The sequence below is a fragment of the Equus caballus genome, chromosome 19 (genome assembly GCF_041296265.1).
Source record: "Equus caballus isolate H_3958 breed thoroughbred chromosome 19, TB-T2T, whole genome shotgun sequence".
Lineage (NCBI taxonomy): Eukaryota > Metazoa > Chordata > Mammalia > Perissodactyla > Equidae > Equus > Equus caballus.
This window is the reverse complement of record NC_091702.1, coordinates 12,363,826-12,384,520: the sequence shown is the minus strand read 5'-3', so window position 1 is coordinate 12,384,520 and position 20,695 is coordinate 12,363,826. Positions and strand designations below refer to the sequence as shown.

General features: G+C 43.5%; 1 protein-coding gene across 30 annotated transcripts; it reads left to right on the top strand.

Moving 5' to 3' along the window:
* Positions 1 to 403: 403 nt before the first annotated feature.
* B3GALNT1 (beta-1,3-N-acetylgalactosaminyltransferase 1 (Globoside blood group)) lies at positions 404 to 19,852 on the top strand. 30 transcript variants are annotated; one of them, XM_070243211.1, is made up of 8 exons: positions 418 to 578; positions 1,801 to 1,894; positions 5,505 to 5,530; positions 8,288 to 8,451; positions 12,266 to 12,330; positions 14,779 to 14,841; positions 15,045 to 15,135; positions 17,754 to 19,852. In XM_070243211.1, exons 6-8 carry the CDS (start codon positions 14,833 to 14,835, stop codon positions 18,788 to 18,790), a joined length of 1,137 nt encoding a protein of 378 aa, XP_070099312.1. In that variant the 5' UTR covers positions 418 to 578; positions 1,801 to 1,894; positions 5,505 to 5,530; positions 8,288 to 8,451; positions 12,266 to 12,330; positions 14,779 to 14,832; the 3' UTR covers positions 18,791 to 19,852. The 30 variants fall into 30 exon arrangements, with proteins under 30 accessions (XP_070099305.1, XP_070099310.1, XP_070099322.1 ...); XM_070243212.1 differs by having other exon boundaries at positions 534 to 578; positions 5,505 to 5,544; XM_023623237.2 differs by lacking the exons at positions 5,505 to 5,530; positions 8,288 to 8,451.
* The last annotated feature ends 843 nt before the right edge of the window (positions 19,853 to 20,695 follow it).

Sequence of the window (20,695 nt, the reverse complement as noted above, 5' to 3'; positions counted from 1 at the left end):
GAGAGCATGCAACTCTCTGGGACTCCTGTTCATGCACCAAACCACTGTAACCAACGTATCCCCACCCTTCATTCTCCATCGATTTCTCGAAGGAGAAGGCGCATTTCTTCTGAAAGAGCGAAGAACTTCCCCCAATTTTTTCTTAATGGCGCTATGCGGATTTTAATAAGTAAATCCCTCCAGGACTGCCTCGAGGCCGTGCATTTACGCAGCTTGGGAACACGGCAAGCAGGCAAAGAGGAGCGAGTCTTAAACAGAAATCCTTGTCGCAAGTCGGCCACTAGTCGCCTATCCTCGGCCAGCCTCCAGCGTAAAAGGCACACCTACTCCCATGGGCTCGGATAGGCGAAGCGATGGCGAGCACCGAGAGAGCGCGCCCGGGCGAGGGCGTGGGCTGCGAGCCGTGCGAGCCCGCGCGTGCGTACCAGCGAGCGAGCCGGCGAGCGCGGGTCTCGGGGCGGCGCGGGGCTGCGCGCGCCCGGCCGTGCGTGCGGCTGCGGGGAGGCTGCGTGTGCGCGCGGGTCCGGAGCATCGCCCGCCCGGCCGCGTCGGAGCTGCGTGCGCGCCGCGCTCAGGAGGTGAGCGCCGGCCGGGCGGGACACCGCGGGCTGGGCGGCGGGCGTGGGCCGCGCCGCTTTGCCGGGCCCCGCCCTCCTCCGGCCGCCGAGGGCTGGGGCGCGTCTCACGCTTTCGGCCTCTGCAGAGCGCGGCCCCGGGGCACAGGGAGCAGCCGCGCCCTGGAGCCCGGGCCTCCGTGACGGGCAGCCGGCCGCTCCCGGGGCAGGCCCGAGAGGGGCGCGCGGGGGGCGCAGGCCTGCGCCCTGCCGGCCACGCCCGGGGAGCTGGCGGCGCGGGTCGGTCGCGGCGGCGGGTAAGGGGCGCGGGGAGTGGGGGTGCCGGCGGGTCCCCAGCAGGCCCGGGGGGCGCGCTCGCACGGCGCCGGGAGGGGCCCGGCAGTGGGACTGAGGGAGGGCTCTTGCTGGGGCGGGATTGGCGGGACGCGGGCCCGAGGAGGAGGGCACCTTTGGGGTCCTGATTTGTAAGAGGCGATCTTAAGGAGCAGAGGAGGCGTTTTCCCAGAACTCGCGCAGGGGCGGCGGAGTGTCTGTGCGAGCAGAGATGTCCGCAGCACACACCGGTGCGTTCCGTGCTCCCCTCCCGCGCCCCGCGGGGCCTCCCGGGGGCTTCGCAGGCAGGGCGGGGGGCTGCCCCTCTGTGTTTTGCGCACAGTGCCAGCGCTTAGGGGGCGGCCGCCTTGTCAGGAAGAGCTACAGCCAGGGCACAAATTAGCAAACCTTGTGTTTTTTTCTGTTTTCAGAGGTGCAGGGTTTGAGTTTGCAGCCTTGCTGGGACCAGGGTCGTGGTTTAGCGCCCGGGCGGCTTACACGGAGGCAGGCGCTGATTTGGGCTTTCACAGTGGTGATGCCCGATAAAAGTGCAAATCGAACTTGGATCAGCCTCGCGAGAAGGGAACTAATTAATGTTAAGGGACAAGAGTTTATGATATTTTCTCTCCTGGACTAGAAAGTTCGTTCAGTTGAGTGGGCATTGGGTAATTCCAGCCCTGAAAATAAAATCTGTTGTCAAAACAGGGGCCAAATATAATTCCAGATTAGATGCACGAGGCTATTTGAGAGCAAGGAGGAGGAAGAGAGGACCAAGGCTTTTCCAAAAGCGAAGTGTGTTGATGTATAATAGTTTGCTCCCATGGCATCTTGCTAGGTGTACAACATTGATTTTAGATGTCCAGTGTTAAGTTGTGACTTAAGATACATATTTTTTTCTTGTTCTTCGGTTCAGTAGTTCACAGCAAATCTGTTTTAACTAAAGCATGGAATACAGAAAACAACAAAAAACTTCAGCTAAAGCTTTAGTCTCCTCTGAAATTCTACAGGTAAGTTTATCTTAATTTAGAAATTATTCTGATTGTTCAAATTGATCATAATACGTAGTCTCCTTTACAAGATTTTAAGGATCATTTACACAGCTACAAATTTTGTTGTATATTTTAGTCTATATTTTTCACCAAAGGATTTGAGGAGGTACAAGAGTTAAGCTCTACTAAACCATTTTGGATTATGTATAGATATATTTAAAAAGTGAATTATTATTAAAATACTATGGTACCTCAGAAAGACTTAGCTGTATAAACTTAATTTGCTGATCATATTCCATTTCAAGTTGAGACTCATGTCTCTGTCCCTAAAAAAATACTCCCGTGGAAACTTCTTTGTCTTTTCTTTCCCTTTCAAATGATTCACCTTCTCTCAGTGCCAGCTGTCCAGTTCTGTTCTGCCCACTGTTGGATGAAACAGATAGAATGCAGTTTTAGGCAATGCCTTTGTCCCTTTCACACCTGTGTCCTGTCCGGGCCAAAGACGCTTTTCTGTTGCAGCTCTTGCCTGCTCACTGTGTGCTAGAGACCCACACTGTACAGCTTCACGAACGAGGTCCAATGTGTGCACTCAAACACGGTGCTCCTTTTTAAAGATTGGCCCTGAGCTAACATCTGTTGCCAGTCTTTTTGGGTTTTTTCTTCTTCTCCCCAAAACCCCCCAGTACATAATTGTATATTCTAGTTGTATCTCCTTCTGGTTCTGCTGTGTGGGACGCCACCTCAGCGTGGCTTGATGAGTGGTGCTAGGTCACACCCGAGATCCGAACTAGTGAAACCCTGGCCCGCTGAAGTGGCCACTTGGCCACGGGCCTGGCCCCCAAAGCAGGTTCTTTTTAATGTAAACACTTGTTTGCCCTGACAGAGTAAAGCGTAGTTCGTTTTTAAGCGTCATTAAATTAGGCAGATATAGTGGTTGCAGTTCGTTGTTTCAGTGAAGAAAATTTGATTCCGTTATCCACCCAGCTGTGTGCTTCAAGGTGGGAAGAAGGGTGGAAGCCTTGTCACATAGGCACAGTCTTTCAAGCAGTTTGATGCCACTTGAACATCTCACACCTCGGTTTGCAAAGGTTCTTTTTTAGTTCTCCCCCGATTGCCAGAAGTATCTGTTGTACGTCTTCTCACAGTGCAAATCATGCCCAGAGAAAGAATGTCCTTTGCTTGTAGGAAGACTATGGTGCAGAAGGAAGGATCGTGGGAGAGGGCGGCGTGCGAATGAAGGAGGAACCAGGAAAGTCCACATTTGGCACTGTGGGCCTCTGTGGGTCATTCTTCTGGGCATATATGGACAGGGTAGCAGAACCATTAGGAATTTCAAGATCCTAGAGGAAACATAATCCTTGGACTCTAAAAGAAGGCACATTGGGGCCAGCTCTGGTGGCCTTGTGGTTAAATTTGGCACGCTCCACTTTGGTGGCCCAGGTTTGTGGGTTCGGATCCTGGGCACAGACCTACACCACTCGTCAGCCATGCTGTGGCAGCAACCCACATACAAAATAGAGAGAGATTGGTACAGATATTAGCTCAGGGCTAATCTTCCTCAAGCAAAAAAAGAGGAAGATTGGCAACAGATGTTAGCTCAGGGCTGATCTTCCTCGGCAAAAAATACAAGAAGGCATACTGATTTGGAGGGAGAAGGTGGATTGACTAGGATTTATTTGCCTGTTTAAATGTGTCATAGAGCATGTGATGGCATAGACATTGGGAGCTAGCAGCAGAGTTTGTAAATGGAAGGAATATGGGCAAATAAGAAGAAGTTAGATGGAGCAGATAGTGTGGACTTTCATATTAACAGCAATACCTTCTACTTAGCTCTGTGTGCCAGCCCCGTCCTAAATGTTAAACGTGTTGTCTGATGAAATGTAGTATCTGCTACTGTAGGTCTGTGGGCTGAGGCCCTGCGTTTCCGCCCAGCTCCTGGTTGGTGCCCATGCGCTGCCCTTCAAGGGTCCAGAGCAGCACGTTGGAGTCACCTGGGAAGCTTAAAATACTGCTGCCTGAGCCTCACCGCCCTGCGAAACTCTGACTTAGTTGTTCCTGGGTGCAGCCTGGTGTGCAGAGTTTTTCAAGTTCTCAGGAGATTGTAATGTGCAGCAAAGTTTGAGAACCGCTGGGTTAAAGAAAGAAGAGGGAAGAGAGAAGTAGTGGTCAAACCTCGCTGGATGTTTCTGAGATAATCAGAGGCAATCAGAGCGGAAGAGTTTTGCTGTGTTTGTGAATTGTTGTGTTCAGTTTGAGAGGGTACTTCTAAGGAAATTTTCCTCAAAGATGTGTATTCATATGTGGTCCCCTCTCTTACAAGGAACGGGAAGTGGTTGATGTCTGTAATTATGATTGTTTTAAATTCAGCGTGCACAGGACGTTTTTTAGACAGTTTGGGTTTCTACCCACTCTGCAGTATTGTTGTTGTTGTTGGGGTTTTTTTTGGTGAGGAAGATTAGCCCTGAGCTAACATCTGTTGCCAATCTTCCTCTTTTTTTTCTCCCCAAAGCCCCGGTACATAGGTATATACCCTAGTTGTAAGTCATTCTAGTTCTTCTATGTGGGACGCTGCCTCAGCATGGCCTGATGAGTGGTGTGTAGGTCTGCGCCCAGGATCCAAACCAGTTAACCCCCGGCTGCTGAAGCAGAGCATGTGAACTTAACCACTCAGCCATGGGGCCGGCCCCCAGTATTGCTTTTTATGGAGAAAAGTCATAATGTTGTGCAACTGGCAGTAGTTTCGTAATTTTCTTTAGCACGTCTTTTCTCTTTGGATGACCCTGAGTCTAGCATGCTTGGGCTTAGAATTTCATTGAAATTTATTTTTTTGTTTTCCCTGTCTGGACCTTTTAAAGTGCGCGTGATCAGAATCATTGTAGCCTGTTAGAATAAGGCTTTGTGTTAAAAGATAGCTGAAGAAAAGTAAATATCATCTAACAGAAAATCAGGGGGTTATTTTTGGGTTCAGTTTATCCTTGGGAATATTTTCTTAATAAGTAGATAAAAGCATGTTTCCAGACCATTTGCACGGTTTTCAGATATCCACCGAGTGCCTCCTGCAGGCTGGGCCCCGGGGATACAGCGTGAACAGGATGGCCTAGGTCTTTGCAAAGACCTCAGGAACCTCAGTTTCTTGGGAAGGGAACCACAGTAACCAATAGACAGAAACGTCCCCGCCTCTTCAATGCTAAGAAGAGAGTAAGGAGGGATGCAATAGAAAGTACGGGCTGGGGAAGTCCTTGACATGAGAGCCCAGGGAAGGACTCCTAAATGAGGTTTTGCTGAGACCCGAAGTGTGAGGAGCCAGCTTTTGAGTCAGAGGGACAGCAGACGCCGACTCCCCAAGGGTGGGAAAGAGTTTGACGTACTTGGGGATCAGAAGGGAAGTCCTGGCTGCACCGGGATGGGAGGGGGCAGTGGCAGCAGATGAGATGGAGCTTGTATGTTCCTATGGAGAGACAGACCTGATGGAGCTGCTTCGGGAATGTTGACATTGTTACCGTTAAGCTTTTATTGTCATTGTACTTTTTTTGCATTTACAAAATTTTCTCTAATGAACATACTTTAGATTTGCAACTGAAAAAAATTTATACTCTTTTAAATAGTTAAATTTGCTCTTCTTTTGCAGAAAATAACCAACATTTTTACATCCTGGTAAAGAATTTCAGGTTATTTTGGCTTATATAATTGTACTATTGCAGTACAATTGTTTTGTTTCTCGGAGTCCTTGCATTTGAACTGATTCTTCATGCACCCCCCAACCTCACCGCCCCGCCCCCCCCCCCCCCCCCCGCGCTGCCAGTTTATTTTCTAGTGTTCAGCATGTTTTTGATGCAAAATAAAAAGGTCTGTATCTGCATGAATGATTGGTTATTGCTGTTGCTTATAATTCAAGTCTCAGGTTTTGAGCGTGGGTATCTTGAGTCTTGCTGTGTGAAGACAGGCTGTGGTGCTGCTGTGCTGTTTCTGTCAGGGTTCAGTGGTTGCGGAAATGAGAACGCACTCAGCAGCTGTGTTCAGAAGGAATGCCGCAGACCCCTGGGATAGGAAGGTGTGGCCAAGAATGCGAGATCTCTTTGATTTTGTCTCCACCACTTACCAACCTGTGACTTTGAGCAAGTTACTGCCTCTCCCCAAGCCTTACCTGTAAACGTAACAGTGAAGGGTTTAAGAGTGCTGAAGTGTGTGGGCTCTCTTGAAGATTCCGTGAGGGAGTGCCTGGTGGCACCTGCTTTGCTCTCAGCACGAGTGGGGCACCAGGGCCGCATGTCCTGGAGACACTGCCGGCACCAGCTGCGCATGTCAGCCCTCCCCCCCCACACACACCACCGACTGGATTGCCCACGCTTTTACACCTCTTTGAGTGTGGCATACAAAAAGAAGTGCACAGGTTGGAAGATGAATCATCAGAGGGAACTGCCCTGTAGCCACAGTCTACGTCAAGAAGTAGCGTGGCCAGCACCCAAGAAAGTCCCTGCCGGCCCCTCTCGGTCACCTTCCGCCTCCCCCGAGTTCGCAGCGTGCTCAGTCCTAGCCCAGCTTACTCTCGCCTGCCTGTCAGCTGTGCGTCAGTGGGGCCCTGGGGTCTGTTCTTCCTGCGTCTGGCTCCTTCAGCTCAACGTTATGTTTGAGAGATGCTCCCTGATGTCGTTTGTCCGTTTTCATTTTGTATAATGTGCTGTTACATAAATTTATTTCCCTTCTGCTGTGGGTTGTTTCCAAGTCGGGGCTCCCGTGAATAGTGTGTTATTAGAACCTTCCTGAACGTTTTTGGTTCCTTCTGTGTGTACACATTGTTGAGTGTTCTACCTAGGGGCGGATTTGCCGTCTCACAGGGTGTGTATGTCCCGCCTTAGTGAATAACACTAAAAAGTTTTCCAAAGTAATTGAACCAATTTGTGCATTTTTGTTTTTTACTCCAAAGTACTCTTAAATTTTTATTTAGTAATTCACAGAAACTATTTTCTCAGTTCAGTGAACACAAAAATATTCTAGAACACGATTTCCAAAATGTGGAATTCTAGTCCTACCAGAGGCTCTGAAAATTAAAATAGGTTCTTTGTTCAGATAAATTTGAGAAACGTTGCATTATGTATCCTCTTCTCAGAGAATGCACATTAATATATTAAAAACTGTGAAAAGCCTTCCATTAAAAATAGAGTAGTTTGTTTGTTTGAATGATTTCCAATTTTTTTGGTCCACAGAGCCCTTGTGAGGCTGGAACCCCCGTAGATAAGCCCCAGATGCAGCCTGTGGTTGGCGGCCCGTGAGGCAGCCGTCCGGGGCTGCGGTCAGTTCTGGGGCTTAGTAATTGAGATGCTGGTCACTTCTCCGAGGATGGCAGTTCTATTTGATGGTTAGAGCATTGGCACACTTGATAATCTGGAAGCTGACAGCCTCTTTTGTCTGTGGAGGTTTCTGGGCTCTTCTGTTATTGGGATGTTTCTTCAGCTCTTGTGGGTCAACTACAATAGCAGATTATTACAAATATATCCTATGTAACAATGGATACTGTGTATCCAGAAGAGATTCTGGGTGCCAGTCCTTTATCTGTTGTATTATCTTCTCTGAGTCTGTGGCTCATTTTTGAGCGGTGTGTTTTGGTGCCTTGTCCTGTAAGTACTTTTATATTTTAATGTGACCCAGTGTATTTCTCCTCTCTTGTATGGGATATGCTTTTTGTGACTTGTTTGCAAAGGCTTTTCCCACACAAAGGTCACAAATACATTGTGCTATATTTTCCTGCAGTAATTTTAGTTTTGCTTTTTTTTACATTTAGTTATTTTATACACCTGGAATTTCATTTTGGAAATAAACATGAATACAATTTTACTTATTCCACATTTATTCTGAAACCTTTCGTTGAATCCTTTCCCCATGGCCATCTGTCAAGTCCTTGTGTGCGTGGCTCTCTCTCTGGCCTTGCTCTTCAGTTGTTTGATCTGTGACTCTGTTTTAATTACGGAGGATTTAAACCCAATCCGTGGCCACGCCCCAGCTTCATTCTGTTTTCCAAATTGTGTTGGTTATTCCCAGATGATTAAGTGCCTTTCGTAACCCTGTGAATGTATTGACTAACTCGTGCAAGTGGAATCTTTCCATGTACGTTTTCTTAGCCCTGAACCCGTTATCTCTCCTGTGTATTCACATCTTTTTTTATATTCTTCAGAAAAGTTTTTGAGTTTTCCACATCATTTTGTTAGCTTTATTTGACACTGTAGTTTTTATTGCTGTTGTGTTTTTCCTGTTAGATTTTTATTTGTTTTTTTTTATTGTTTCTGATTTGTCGGTGAGCTCCTATCCAGCATCTTGGTAAACTTATTAGTTTTTACACATTGTCCTTTTCCCCTTGAGATTTATATGTAGGCGATTGTATACTAGAAAACAGTGGTGCTTTTTCCTCTTCCTTAGCCATTTCTGCGTCTCACCTCCTCTTCCCGATCCAGTGGCTGGTGAGGCTGTCTGGGACCATGCTGAGTGGTAGAGGCCGTAGCTGGTGACATTGTCTTCTTTCTGACTTTAATGGGAATGCTTCTGAAGTTTCATCATTGAGTTTGCTGTAATTTCTTCAACAGGTTAAAGAACTTCCCTTCTATTCTTAATATTTGTGTTTTAATAATCATCCTTATTGGGTTTTTTTGCTTTTCACTAGTGTCTGCTTTATTATTCTCTCTATTTTCTTTGTAATAACATTGGAATTTTTTTTTTAACTTCTTGAGCTAAGTACTCATCGCGTTTATTTTCAACTTATTTTTTAAAAACGTATTATTTGCTATGCTAAATGAAAGAAGCCAGACTCAAATATCTGCATTCTGTATCATTCCATTTATGTACCATTCTGGTAAAGGCAAAACTATAGAGAGAAAAAACTGACCAGCGGTTATCTGGCAGAAGGGGGAAGGGTTGACGTTAAAGGGATGCTAGTAAAATTTTTATTGTGATGATGCTGTTTTATATGTTGATTGTGCCAGTGGTTACATGAGTGTCATAACTTACAGAACAATGCAATAAAAAGAGTGAGTTGTACTGTATGTAAGTTATATGCCAGTAAAAAAAGTCAAGTGGATACAAAAAGTGTGTATAAAGGGGAACTGGCCTGGTGGCACAGTGATTAAGTTCAGATGCTCAGCTTCAGTGGCCCAGGGTTCACCAGTTCAGATCCCGGGCATGGACCTATGCGCCACTTATCAAGCCATGCTGTGGCAGTGTCCCACAAAAACAAAATGGAGGAAGATGGGCATGGAGGTTCTCTCAGGGCCAGTCTTCCTCAGCAAAAAGAGGAGGCTTGGCTGTAGATATCAGCTGAGGGCTAATCTTCCTCAAAAAAAAAAAAGGAAAAAATGTATATAAAGGTAATTAAAAAGGTAGATTATTTTTAAAAGGTTATTAATTTTCTGCAAGGACTTGCTGTAGTTACGGCCAGTGCATTTTTGCATGTAGCACTTTTTTTAATAGGGAAAAAGTTTTTTGTTTTGAATTTTAATATATTCAAGTGTTTTAAAAATCAAAATAATATAAAAAATAATATATGTGAGAAAGTAATATTACTTAAGTAATATTAAGTAATATAACAATAATATCAAAAGGGGTGCTCTCACCCCTTTTTTGACCCTCCCCATTCCTCACTGCCTACTACACTTGTGTGTCTTTCCATTGTTTTTTTCATGCATATACAAATATATATTTTTATTTCCTCTTCCTTTCTAACACAAAAGTTAGCACATTATGAACATTGTTCTGTATCTCCTTCACTTACTATATTCTAGAAATCTTTCTACGTCACTACATAGAGAATGTCCTCATTCTAACAGCTGCATAGTATTCCATTGTGTGGATGTTTCATGGTTTATGTAAGGAATCCCTCATTAATGACCCCTTGGGTTATTCCTAATTGTTTGCTATAACAAACAATGTTTCAGCCAATACCCTTATATACATTCATCATTTTACACATATGTAGCTATGTCTAAAATACATTCCAGGAACAAAATTACTGATAAAAGAGTGGATATGTTTGTGGTTTGTGTAAGTATTTCCAAATCGCCCTCCAGAGAGGTGTTGTCATTTTATACTCCACCAAAAATGTGTGAGGGAACTTTTTTCTTTTCTCAATTCTCTTTACTTTCGATTACTGAAATATTTTAAAGTAAATACAGGTATTTGACATTCCATTCCAAATATATCAGTGTATGACTCTTAAAAATAGGAAAATTAAAAAACTTTTTAAATTGTTTTTAACAGCTTTATTGAGGTATAATTTACATACTGAAAAGTTATTTCGTTTTAATTGTACAGTTCAAAGATTTTTACTAAATTTACAGAGTTGTGCGAGCATCACCACAATCAAATTTTAAAATATTTCTTTCACCCCAAAAATGTCCTTCATGTTCATTTGCAGACAGTCCTTGGTCCCACCCCTAGGCGACCACTAGCCTACTGTGTGTAGACTTGCCTCTCCTGGACATTGCGTGTTCGTGGAGTCTTACCATGTATGGTCTTTGTGTTCGGCTTCTTTTCCTTAGCATAGTGTGTTTGAGGTTCATCCTTGATCTGAATTCTTACAACTGATGCTGGTTATGGCCTGTACTGGTGCTTTGTTTCTTTTTATACCTGAATAATATTCCAGGTGTGAATAGATTACATTTATTTATCTGGGAACATTTTATTTTGTACCCAGTTAATGTTATCACACCTAACAAAATTAATAATCCTCCAGATCACCTAATATCTGGATTGTCTTCAGACTTCTCCAGGATCCAGTCCAGGACCATACTCTGCAATTGTGCATGTCCCTTAATCTCTTTTAATCTAGAGCCATCCCTTTTTCAGGGTATTGACTGGCTGAAGACACCATGCTGGTTGCCCCATAGAGCACCCCACTCCTGGATTTGTCTGCTTGCTTCCTTGTGATGTTCCTTAGCTTGTTCTTGTATCCGCTGTATTTCTTGTAAAACTTGAGTAGATTCCAGTTAAACGTTTTGGCTAGGATGCCTCAGAGATGATATTGTACACTGCACGTTGTATCTCATTAGGAGACACACAGTGTGTGTTTGTTGCACCATTTGTAATACTAAGATTGATGATCGGGTGAGGGTGGTGGCACTCTGATTCCTCCAGTATGAAGTTTATATTTTTTCAGTCCTTGCAAGTGGAAAGTAATCTTAGTAGTATTACTTTGGCACCATACAGATGTCCAGTTCTCAATCAATCTTTCATTTTCTGATCAAAACACTTATTGATAATCATTGCCTGAATGAATAATTTTATAGAGGTTGCGAAATGATAGTTTTCTTAATCTGACATTCCACCTGCATTTATAATTGGCATTTTTCTATAAAGAAGAGCATTTCCTTTTCATTTGGAGCTATTTGCCGCCTCTGAACTATAGATCATTATTTAAAGCAGGAAAAAATAGCTTGTCTCCCACTTCCCCTCAGTAATTTTCAAGTAAGGAGTTAGTGCAATAGCTGCCTCATTGAAACGTATTTTGCTGGTATTCAGTTATAATGTCCAGTATGGTGTTCTCTTTAAATGTATGGATTAAACAAATTGTGCGAGGATTTTGAGTTTCTAAACAGATTTTTTGTTTATTTTTCAAGTTATGTTTTTGTGGTCGAGTTATATTGTGGTCAGAGAATGTGGCCTGTGTTAAGTTGAGTTTTTAAAACTGTTGAGGGGGCTGGCCCTGTGGCCGAGTGGTTGAGTTCGCGTGCTCCGCTTCAGTGGCCCTGGGTTTCACTGGTTCAGATCCTGGGCGCAGACATGGCACCGCTCGTCGGGCCACACTGAGGCGGCGTCCCACATAGCACAACCAGAGGCACTCACAATTATGTACTGGGAGGATTTGGGGAGAAAAAGCAGAAAAGCAAAAAAAAGATTGGCAACAGTTGTTAGCAGCTCAGATGCCAATCTTTACAAAAACACTGTTGAGATGACCTAGGCCACCTATAGCATCAATTTTTAATAAATGTTTCATGTGGTCTCGAATATTCCTGTTCTTTTTATTGAACGAAAGGTGCTAAGTGTTTCGATCAAGATAGCAATAATAGTATTTGAATCATTTGTATCTTTTTTTTTTCGGCTTGATGTATTAGTTATTTAGAGAAATTTGTTAGAAATCTCCCATTAGGATTATAAATGTTTTCATTTGTACTCATACTTCTCAGGTTTTGCTTTATATATGTGGAGACTATGTTTTTATGGTTGTCTAGCTTCATGATTGTTAAATTATCTTGTTGGATAGTTCATTTTATGAGTAGCAAAATTTCTTTTTAAGCGCTGTTTATTTAGAATGTGTGATCTTAATAATTAGCTACAGCAGCCTTTTGATTGGCACGCTCCTGGTACATGTTTTCTTCTCCTCGTTTTTCTCTGTGTGTGTTGCTTCAGGCATGCGTCTGAGGAGCGGGACCTGCAGAATTGTCAGCCAGTCTGAGAGGCCCGTTCTTCAGTAGGTGAGTCCCGTTCACATTTACTCCGAGAACACCTTTAGATGTCCTTCTGCCCCCTGCCTTTGTGTTTTCTGTTTGCCCTGCATCATCTCTGTTTTGTCCTCTGCTCCAACCGTCTATTCAGTTGTAGCTTGCTTTGTTTCTTTCATTTCTCAATCAGTTTGGAAGGTACATGTTCCATATCTGTCCTTTCAATGGTCACTCTTAGGTTAATGCATCCTGAAATGAATTTTTCTGCAAAATGCTAAAGTTTATCACTATTTTCTGTTCCTCGTGAACTAGATAAGAATGTTAACATATTTTAATTATCCTCCGAAAATTTTTTTACAACCACCATGTCAATTTTATATAGTATTTTAGTTTCACTTTTTTTTTTTTTTAAAAGATTTTATTTTTCCTTTTTCTCCCCAAAGCTGCCCGGTACATAGTTGTGTATTTTTTAGTTGTGGGTCCTTTTAGTTGTGGCATGTGGGACGCTGCTTCAGCATGGCTTGATGAGCAGTGCCATGTCTGCACCCAGGATCTGAGCCGGCAAAACCCTGGGCCACCGAAGCGCGCGAACTTAACCACTCGGCCACGGGGCCAGCCCCATCTCCTTGCTTACTTTTCTTCCTTGCATTGCATTCCTTCCTCTAGAGCTCATTTTTCTTCATAAAATACATTCCTTTGCTACTTGTTTTTGCTAGAGTTTGTAGACTTTATAAGTCCCAGTCTGTTTAAAAGCGTCTTTATTTCACCTTCATTTTATTGGAATTCCCTAAAATTCATCTGTAAATAGGTACAATAAAGCCACCTTACCCACTACTTAGGGTTACTGGGGGACTAATAACATTTGTTGTAAACACTTTATATATAAATTGTTTCATCTATGTATATGTGTGTGTGTATAATGCTGTTATTAGTAGCTAATGTAAATCCTGTTAGATTTATATTAGAATTACTGTATTTTCAATGGATTTTAAAAAGCATTCCTTATTATAATGAGATAATATTTGCTGAAATAATAAAGAATAATACTTAATAGAAATGTCATGAATTGTACATGGTCGCACTTTGGGGGGAAGAGCTGGGATAAGATCAAACTCAGGATCCTCATGCTAGCGATGGGTGACTGCCGTTCAGGGGGACAAAGGCAATACAAATCCAAGTGACACAAAAACAAAAAAGAATGAAAGCCCACGGAATAGAAACCATTGACATATGGGGGCGCTTCCTTCCAGACCCCTTGCTTTGCACGGGTGGCACTTTGGCTTTATAGAATCTTATCTTTCCATCGTTCAAAAGGAATCATATCTTATACATATCAGTTTTGCGTCTGCATTTTTCACTTAGTAATATGTCAGGGGAACACAGACAAACCTCATCGCATAGAATGAATAAGTATATGCTGTGGTATGGATGTATCATAGTTCTGTTTTACCAGTTCCCTATTGGGAGCATTTAAATCAAATTTTCCGTATTATAAATTATGCACAGTTGCCTGATTATTTCTCTAAGCTAAATTGCTTGGTCAAAGTATGTGTATATTTAAAATTTTGATGTTTTCAAATTTCACTCCAGAAAGTACACAAGAATGCCTTTTCCCCTCACACATACTGAGTATTGTCACTCTTTTTTCCTTTAATTTGCCAGTTTGTGATTTTTGTCAGTATCACTGCTTGTGAGTTTGAACATCTATTTTATGGATCATTTTTAGTTCTTGAGAATTTCCCTTTTGGCCATTTATTTTCTTGTAGGGTTCATCTTTTTAAATTTTTAATCTGTATGAACTCTTTTTTTATTGGGCTTATAAATTCTGTGTCATAAATATCTCAGGCATTTTTTTCCTTTTATTCTCTTTCAGCCTTGTTTGTGCTTTGTTCTGGTTTTGGGTGTTTTTTGCATTTCAGCCTTATTCAAGAACTCCTTGAAATTTTCATTTGATCAAAATTTCCTTTATGGTTTCTAGATTGTTTCCTTATAGTGGAGTGACTGGAAGGTTTTCCCCACTTCAAAATAATTGAAATGTTCGTCCATATTTTATTTCAGTGTTTTTCCAGGTTCATTTTTCTCCCATTTGAATCTTTAATCCATTTGGAGTATTTTTTGGTATAAGGAGTGATATGTCTCAATACCTCTGGAGGTTTTTCACATCCTACTCTGGCTTTTAAATATGGCTAGTAAAAACCAAGATATGAGCCTTCCGAACTGTGACCGGAAGTGAGAGGTGCCTCACTGCCTTTCCATTTGTTAATGTGTCTCGGGTATTTGTGAGTAGAGATGGAGGTGCAGACGGGAAGGGCTGGGTTGGGAAGTGCCAGTTGGTAATCGCACGTCAGGGTTGCCTGCTGCATGTGCGTGTGTGTGTGTGTGTGTGTGTGGAACAGAGAACTAGAGAGAGGACACCAGAAGGGTGTCTCGTAGAAGTTCCGTGTTTCACTTCTGCCCGTGACCCCTGAGTTCTTTCTGCAGGGAAGTGGAACTGTGGTAGGCTGACGTGAGACGCCCGCTGGCAGGAGAACTCACATGCACATTGTAAGTTGTGCATACAAAGGGCCCTTTTACCGTGATGAAGCATGAGCTCTCTGAGTTCTGTAGACTAGTGGTATTTTAAAAAATTTTTTATTTCCACTTTTGTTCCTAGTTCAGAAAGGAATTGGGGGATGTTCTCTTCCCCTCTGATCTCTAATTCCCTGACCCGTAAGTAAATGATGTTAAGTTTCTTATATATCTTACAGAAATTCCAGGCATTATTTGACGACTCCTTACTACTGAATGTTCAATTGAGGAAATTGAAGGTCTTTCACACAGGAGAAATAAATCAAGAAGGTAAGAAATAGAAATATATTTATGGCTCTGAAATATACTTTTCTTCAAGTAGTAAGAATTCATCAAGATTATTTGTTTAGAATAATCCCTTTTGAGAATAAAAGTCAATTTAGAGACACAAACAGGTTGGGAAAGATGCCAAGGGTCGACCACAGCTGTTGATGACAGCCTGTTTGTTGATCACCCCGCACCGGCCAGATGCTTTGCGTACATTATCACTAATTTGCACTGTGTTAACATCTTCAGTGTAGAGATGGGGAAACTGAGGCTCGGAGAGATTAAATAACACACTTGCTCACCCTGGTTGTTAGAAGGTGGAGCTGAGTGTGGACTCTGGTCTCTGCCTTAGAGCCGCCTGAGTTGGGTGCCACCTGGAGTCTCTTCTGGCCCATCCTTCAAAGGCCTTTTCCTCCTCTTGGACTAGATAGTTCCTCTTCTTTTTGCTGCTTTTTAATTTTCTTCATGGGCCCATAAGCAGTAGACATCATAACCACAGTCACATTTTCACATTTAGAAACCATGACTTACAGAGACAGCTTTTACAGTAATATTTGCTGTTTTGAGTTCTTCCCAGTATTGAAGAGCAGCACGGCCTCCATTGCCACACGCAGTTATAAATGGTGCTCTTTTCTCGGGACACCTTCCTTCCATTTGTCTGAAATTTGTTATCATGGGCTGATTTGTTAGAATGAGATGTAAAACTGCCGTCTGACAGCTGGTGTAATGAATGTGCAGGCTGTCGACGGCTGGCAGGTAAGCGAGCTCCTAGGGTTGTGCAGTGTCTAGTAGCCAGCTGAGGAGAAAGTGTAAGAAGGGGTTAATTTATTCCGTCATTCTTGTTCTGGATCTCTTCCGTTTGCGGTTTTTCCAGGGGCTGGCTGTGTATGGCTAGTGAGCAGGGGAAGGGTGGGTAGGGGGTAGGATGGACCCACCTACATTTTTCCTCATATAAATGGAAATAGCATATCAAGTCAGTGTTCCTTGCACTCCTGCTGTAGGCTGCCCTCTGTCTTGCACTTTGACTATTGTGAGAAAAATGTTCTTTGCTAAGAAGGTCATAGAATGTACGTGGAGAAGCAAGACACATATACATGAAACCACGTATACTGGAGAGAGTTTGCTGAAATATTCCATTGCTTTGCATGACTTCACATACAGAAAGCAAGACATAAGAAAGGTTACTGTGGCCAGAAGTAATCAGGGCAGGTAAGACCTGGCCAGATGAGAGGATGAGGAGTCTTGAGATGCTGTCATTTGCACGTGTCAACAGGTGGAAGAGCTGTGTGCCAGACCTAGGATTGACCCTAGGTTGAACCTGTGCAGGCCAGCCTTCCCATATGACGACATTAACATGCGCCCCCCCCCCCAGAGCAGATTCTAGGTTCCCAGATGACCGGATGAAAGGCCGCCTTCAGAAACTCCTTAGCCGGCCCCTCATGGCATTGGTGTGTCCCCTGCTCTGAAGTCCTGAGCAGCCGATAGGAACAGTCTGTGCTACACTGCATGCCGTGTTTACATGTCACCTGGGGACTGTCTTCTCCTCCCACTTCCTGCCTCCTGGGGTCTCCCTGGTGCCTGGTGTAGTGTGTGGATGGGGAAGATGTCTAGAAAATACTTAGTGCGTGAGTGTCTTTAGACTGAGGCCTGCGATCATAGGGCCAGGAGAGCACTGTGGGATCCCACGTTGTAATCCACCCTCGTCCTCAGGATCTGGAGCAGAGCTGAGGCCGTGGCTGTCACTCCACAGTGACCGCTCTGTGTCTCCCAGCTGTTGTCTTGTCTCAGCTGGAGGTTCTGTATAAAAGTAAGTGTTTTAGGAGATTCTGTCTTGTGATTCTGATCTGGTGCATGGTTTCTGAATAGATTGGAATGGGAAACACAAAACAGCACAATACTGCAGACAGGCCTTTCTAAGCACCCACCCTGCAGACTGAGTGTTGAGTGCAGCCAGTGAGGTCAGATGGGCCTGGGTGGTGTTTAGGGCAAGTAGAAGCTATGTCATGTCTGAGATTTAAATGCCCGACCTGGTTACCCCGTTGGCGTCTAGAGGATTCGCCTCTGGGTGAGGAGGCCCCACCTTTGTCTCACCCCACACCAGCAGGTCGCCATGGATAGTTGTAGCTACTGGGTTTTTCTTACTCTTGATTTTCTGGAATCCATGTCAGATTACACAGCTGAGAAAGACCCTTGGTTTATTGGGCCTCTTGCCTCATCCTTCACGGGCCTTTGTTTTCTTAGCGGTAAAGAGGGGAAGCAGGGCTTTTATGTAGGGGGATTTATTAGAGACATCTTCTAGCCCCTCCATTACTCATCTCTTTCTGTCCCTCTGGTCTTTGGGGACAAAATCATATTTCAACAGTTATTTTAGGTCAAACAGTAAATATTAATTTTCCCCAAATAAAGAGATGTTTTTAAGCTTGGTCTTGATTTAAAAGCTAAAGCACATGCTTGGTTGTTGGTGTCCGTTCTCCTGTAGTTGAGGGAAGTGCCGTAGATCCAGGTCAGGAGTTTGGTTTGCTGTGGAGAGTGTGTTTTTGGACTCTCTCCTTCAGCTGATCATCAGGTACCCTTTGGAAATGTTTCCTGGCTGGTCAAACACTAACTGGGTCTTTGGTAAGTTTTCCAGCAGCTGAGGCTCGCATCCTTCGAGCTGCCGTGCGTGGCCCTGGCTCCGGGGACCACCCTTCCGAGCAGGATGTCGCTGAGATCCCTGAAGTGGAGCCTCCTTCTGCTGTCACTCCTGAGTTTCCTCGTGATGTGGTACCTCAGCCTGCCCCACTACAACGTGATCGAGCGCGTCAACTGGATGTACTTCTACGAGTATGAGCCCATTTACAGACAAGACTTCCACTTCACGCTTCGAGAGCATTCAAACTGCTCTCTTCAAAACCCATTTCTTGTCATCCTGGTGACCTCACACCCCTCAGATGTGAAAGCCAGGCAGGCTATTAGAGTTACCTGGGGTGAAAAAAAGTCTTGGTGGGGATATGAGGTTCTTACGTTTTTCTTACTAGGCCGACAGGCTGAAAGGGAAGACAAAGTGTTGGCATTGTCCTTAGAGGACGAACACCTTCTTTATGGCGACATAATACGACAGGATTTTTTAGACACATATAATAACCTGACCTTGAAAACAATTATGGCATTCAGGTGGGTAACTGAGTTTTGCCCCAATGCCAAGTACATCATGAAGACAGACACTGATGTTTTTGTCAACACTGGCAATTTAGTGAAGTATCTTTTAAATTTAAACCAGTCAGAGAAATTTTTCACAGGTTATCCCCTCATTGATAATTACTCCTATAGAGGATTTTACCAAAAATCTCATATTTCATACCAGGAGTATCCCTTCAAGGTGTTCCCTCCCTACTGCAGTGGGCTGGGTTACATAATGTCCAGAGATTTGGTGCCCAGGATCTATGAAATGATGAGTCACGTAAAACCCATCAAGTTTGAAGATGTTTATGTTGGCATCTGTTTGAATTTATTAAAAGTGGACATTCATATTCCAGAAGACACAAACCTTTTCTTTTTATATAGGATCCATTTGGATGTTTGTCAACTCAGACGTGTCATTGCAGCCCATGGCTTTTCTTCCAAGGAAATTATCACATTTTGGCAGGTTATGCTGAGGAACACCACGTGTCATTATTAATTTGACATTCTACCAAAATCATAGAGAAGGACAGGATACTTTGTGGAAAGTCTTAAAGTTGGTACTGAAAAATCTCCAATGGGAAATTCACGAGCAGTCGCCATGCTGGCTGACGCTGAGCTGAGACTCATGCAGAACTGGAGACTGGAGGCTTCCGCTTGTGGTTCATTTTGACAGAAATCAAGTCAGGCCCTTTAAAGAATGTTCAGAGAAATGAAATAGAAAGGAATTTGGGGGGTTTTGTTAATAAAATTAATAGGACCAAACCATTTGAACGTGTCCTTCTATAGACTAGAACTTCTTAAAAGGGTTTTGTTGAGTTATAAGCTTGCTAGTTCATACAGCAAAGCAACGTGGAGTTCTATTTATTGAAGAATCTAGTCAGTTAAGGGGTTTGTGTATGTCTTACATGGATTACCAATTTTTAAAAATAATTCTGTGTAAAAAAACTTAAGTGATACGAAGCAAAATTTCATCTGTTTTTGGTCATTCAGAGAGTACCTCAAGATGTTGCAGTATTTCAGAGTTATTATTTAATATTACTTAGAACTTTCTGGGTGTTTGAATGTTATGGTTGTTTCAAAACTGTATAAACAGAATAGTGAGTCACCCTGTACATCTGAATCTTTTTCCAGTTACTTCACTGGGGAATTAGTTATCGATAGCTCCGTTAATGCGAAGTCGTTGGTCATTATTGTGTATCAGTAATCTCTTGGACTTTGATAAATATTTTGCCGTGGTAATGTAGAGAAGAATTAAAGCAAGAAGATCTGTCTTGTTTTTAAAAAACATAATCCCTGGTGTTTGTAGATGTCGCTTCGTCTGTCTCATTTTTCCACCTGGAAATTAGGAATAATACAGGATGCCAGGCCCCGCGTCTCCTCTTGGAAAGGACTGAAGGGAAAAAGACAAGAGGACCTGGTGACCAGGATATTATGAAAAGCGTGTCAGTTTCAGTCCCTGAGACGGAAAGAAAAGAGTAAAGATTCGAGTCACATTGTTAACCTGTTCCATGTGTTTTCTCCTTCACGGTCAGTTTGAGAATAAAGAGAAAAAAAACCATTCTGCTGCTGCTGCTATTAGTTTCACATCAGGAGGAAAGCTCCGTTTGTGGTTTAAAAGCGAGTGTGATCTGTTGCTGGACCCGCTGGTGGGTCAGAGAGGACGCTCCTTGCCCCCAGGGGGTGTTCTGGGATGGTGCAATTTCCTCCTGTGGCTATTGTGTCGGATTACATGATGGCAAAAGATCAGATCCTTTGGCAGAAAATAGAAACTTGAAAGTATGTAGTCAGCTCTTGTGATACTTAAATATTTATAATTTTCCCACAAGAAAAACTTAATTTCACTTAGAACTATTACAGTGTGTGACTCTGTAACAAGGCTCTATCCATTTCCCTGGTCTCAGACCTGATCCAGTGACAATAAAACCAATTAAATGAAACACTGTGGATCAGCCTCTGCCCTCACTAGTCCCCATTCATGTAGAAGGCGTTTTCTTTAAGACAGATGGTGGTTATTTTTATGGTATGATTTGCTTTGATCTATTTTGCAGAAGTTTATATTGATCTTTGGGAAGCTAACTCAATTTTAGAGAGGACTTTTAAAATAATAATTTTCCTTCAGTTTAACATAAGACCCCAAAAAACTCTACCAGAAGTAAAGTAAGAATAATTGCCAAGTTTCAGAAGAGTGTTCCTTTTCAACCAGAGATTGGTGCCTTAAAGACCTGAAAAGTTGAACGATTATGAAGAACATTACAAGGTTGGGTCAGTGTGTGTTTTGTTTTTAACTCTGTTTCTTGCAGTCTAGACTGGCGGGTGGGAGATGCTGCCTGTGGTGGCGCGGTCTTGGCCGCCGGCCGCCCGCGCTGCGCCGCTGGTCCCGCTGCCCCCGCGCCGGCCGACG

Bases quoted from the DNA above. Each gene is read 5' to 3' on its own strand.
- B3GALNT1 (XM_070243204.1), top strand. From the start codon at position 1,832: ATGGAATACAGAAAACAACAAAAAACTTCAGCTAAAGCTTTAGTCTCC. The intron at 1,895-15,044 runs GTAAGTTTATCT...TATATCTTACAG, and splicing joins TCTCCTCTGAAATTCTACAG to AAATTCCAGGCATTATTTGA. The intron at 15,136-17,753 runs GTAAGAAATAGA...GTCTTTGGTAAG, and splicing joins AGGAGAAATAAATCAAGAAG to TTTTCCAGCAGCTGAGGCTC.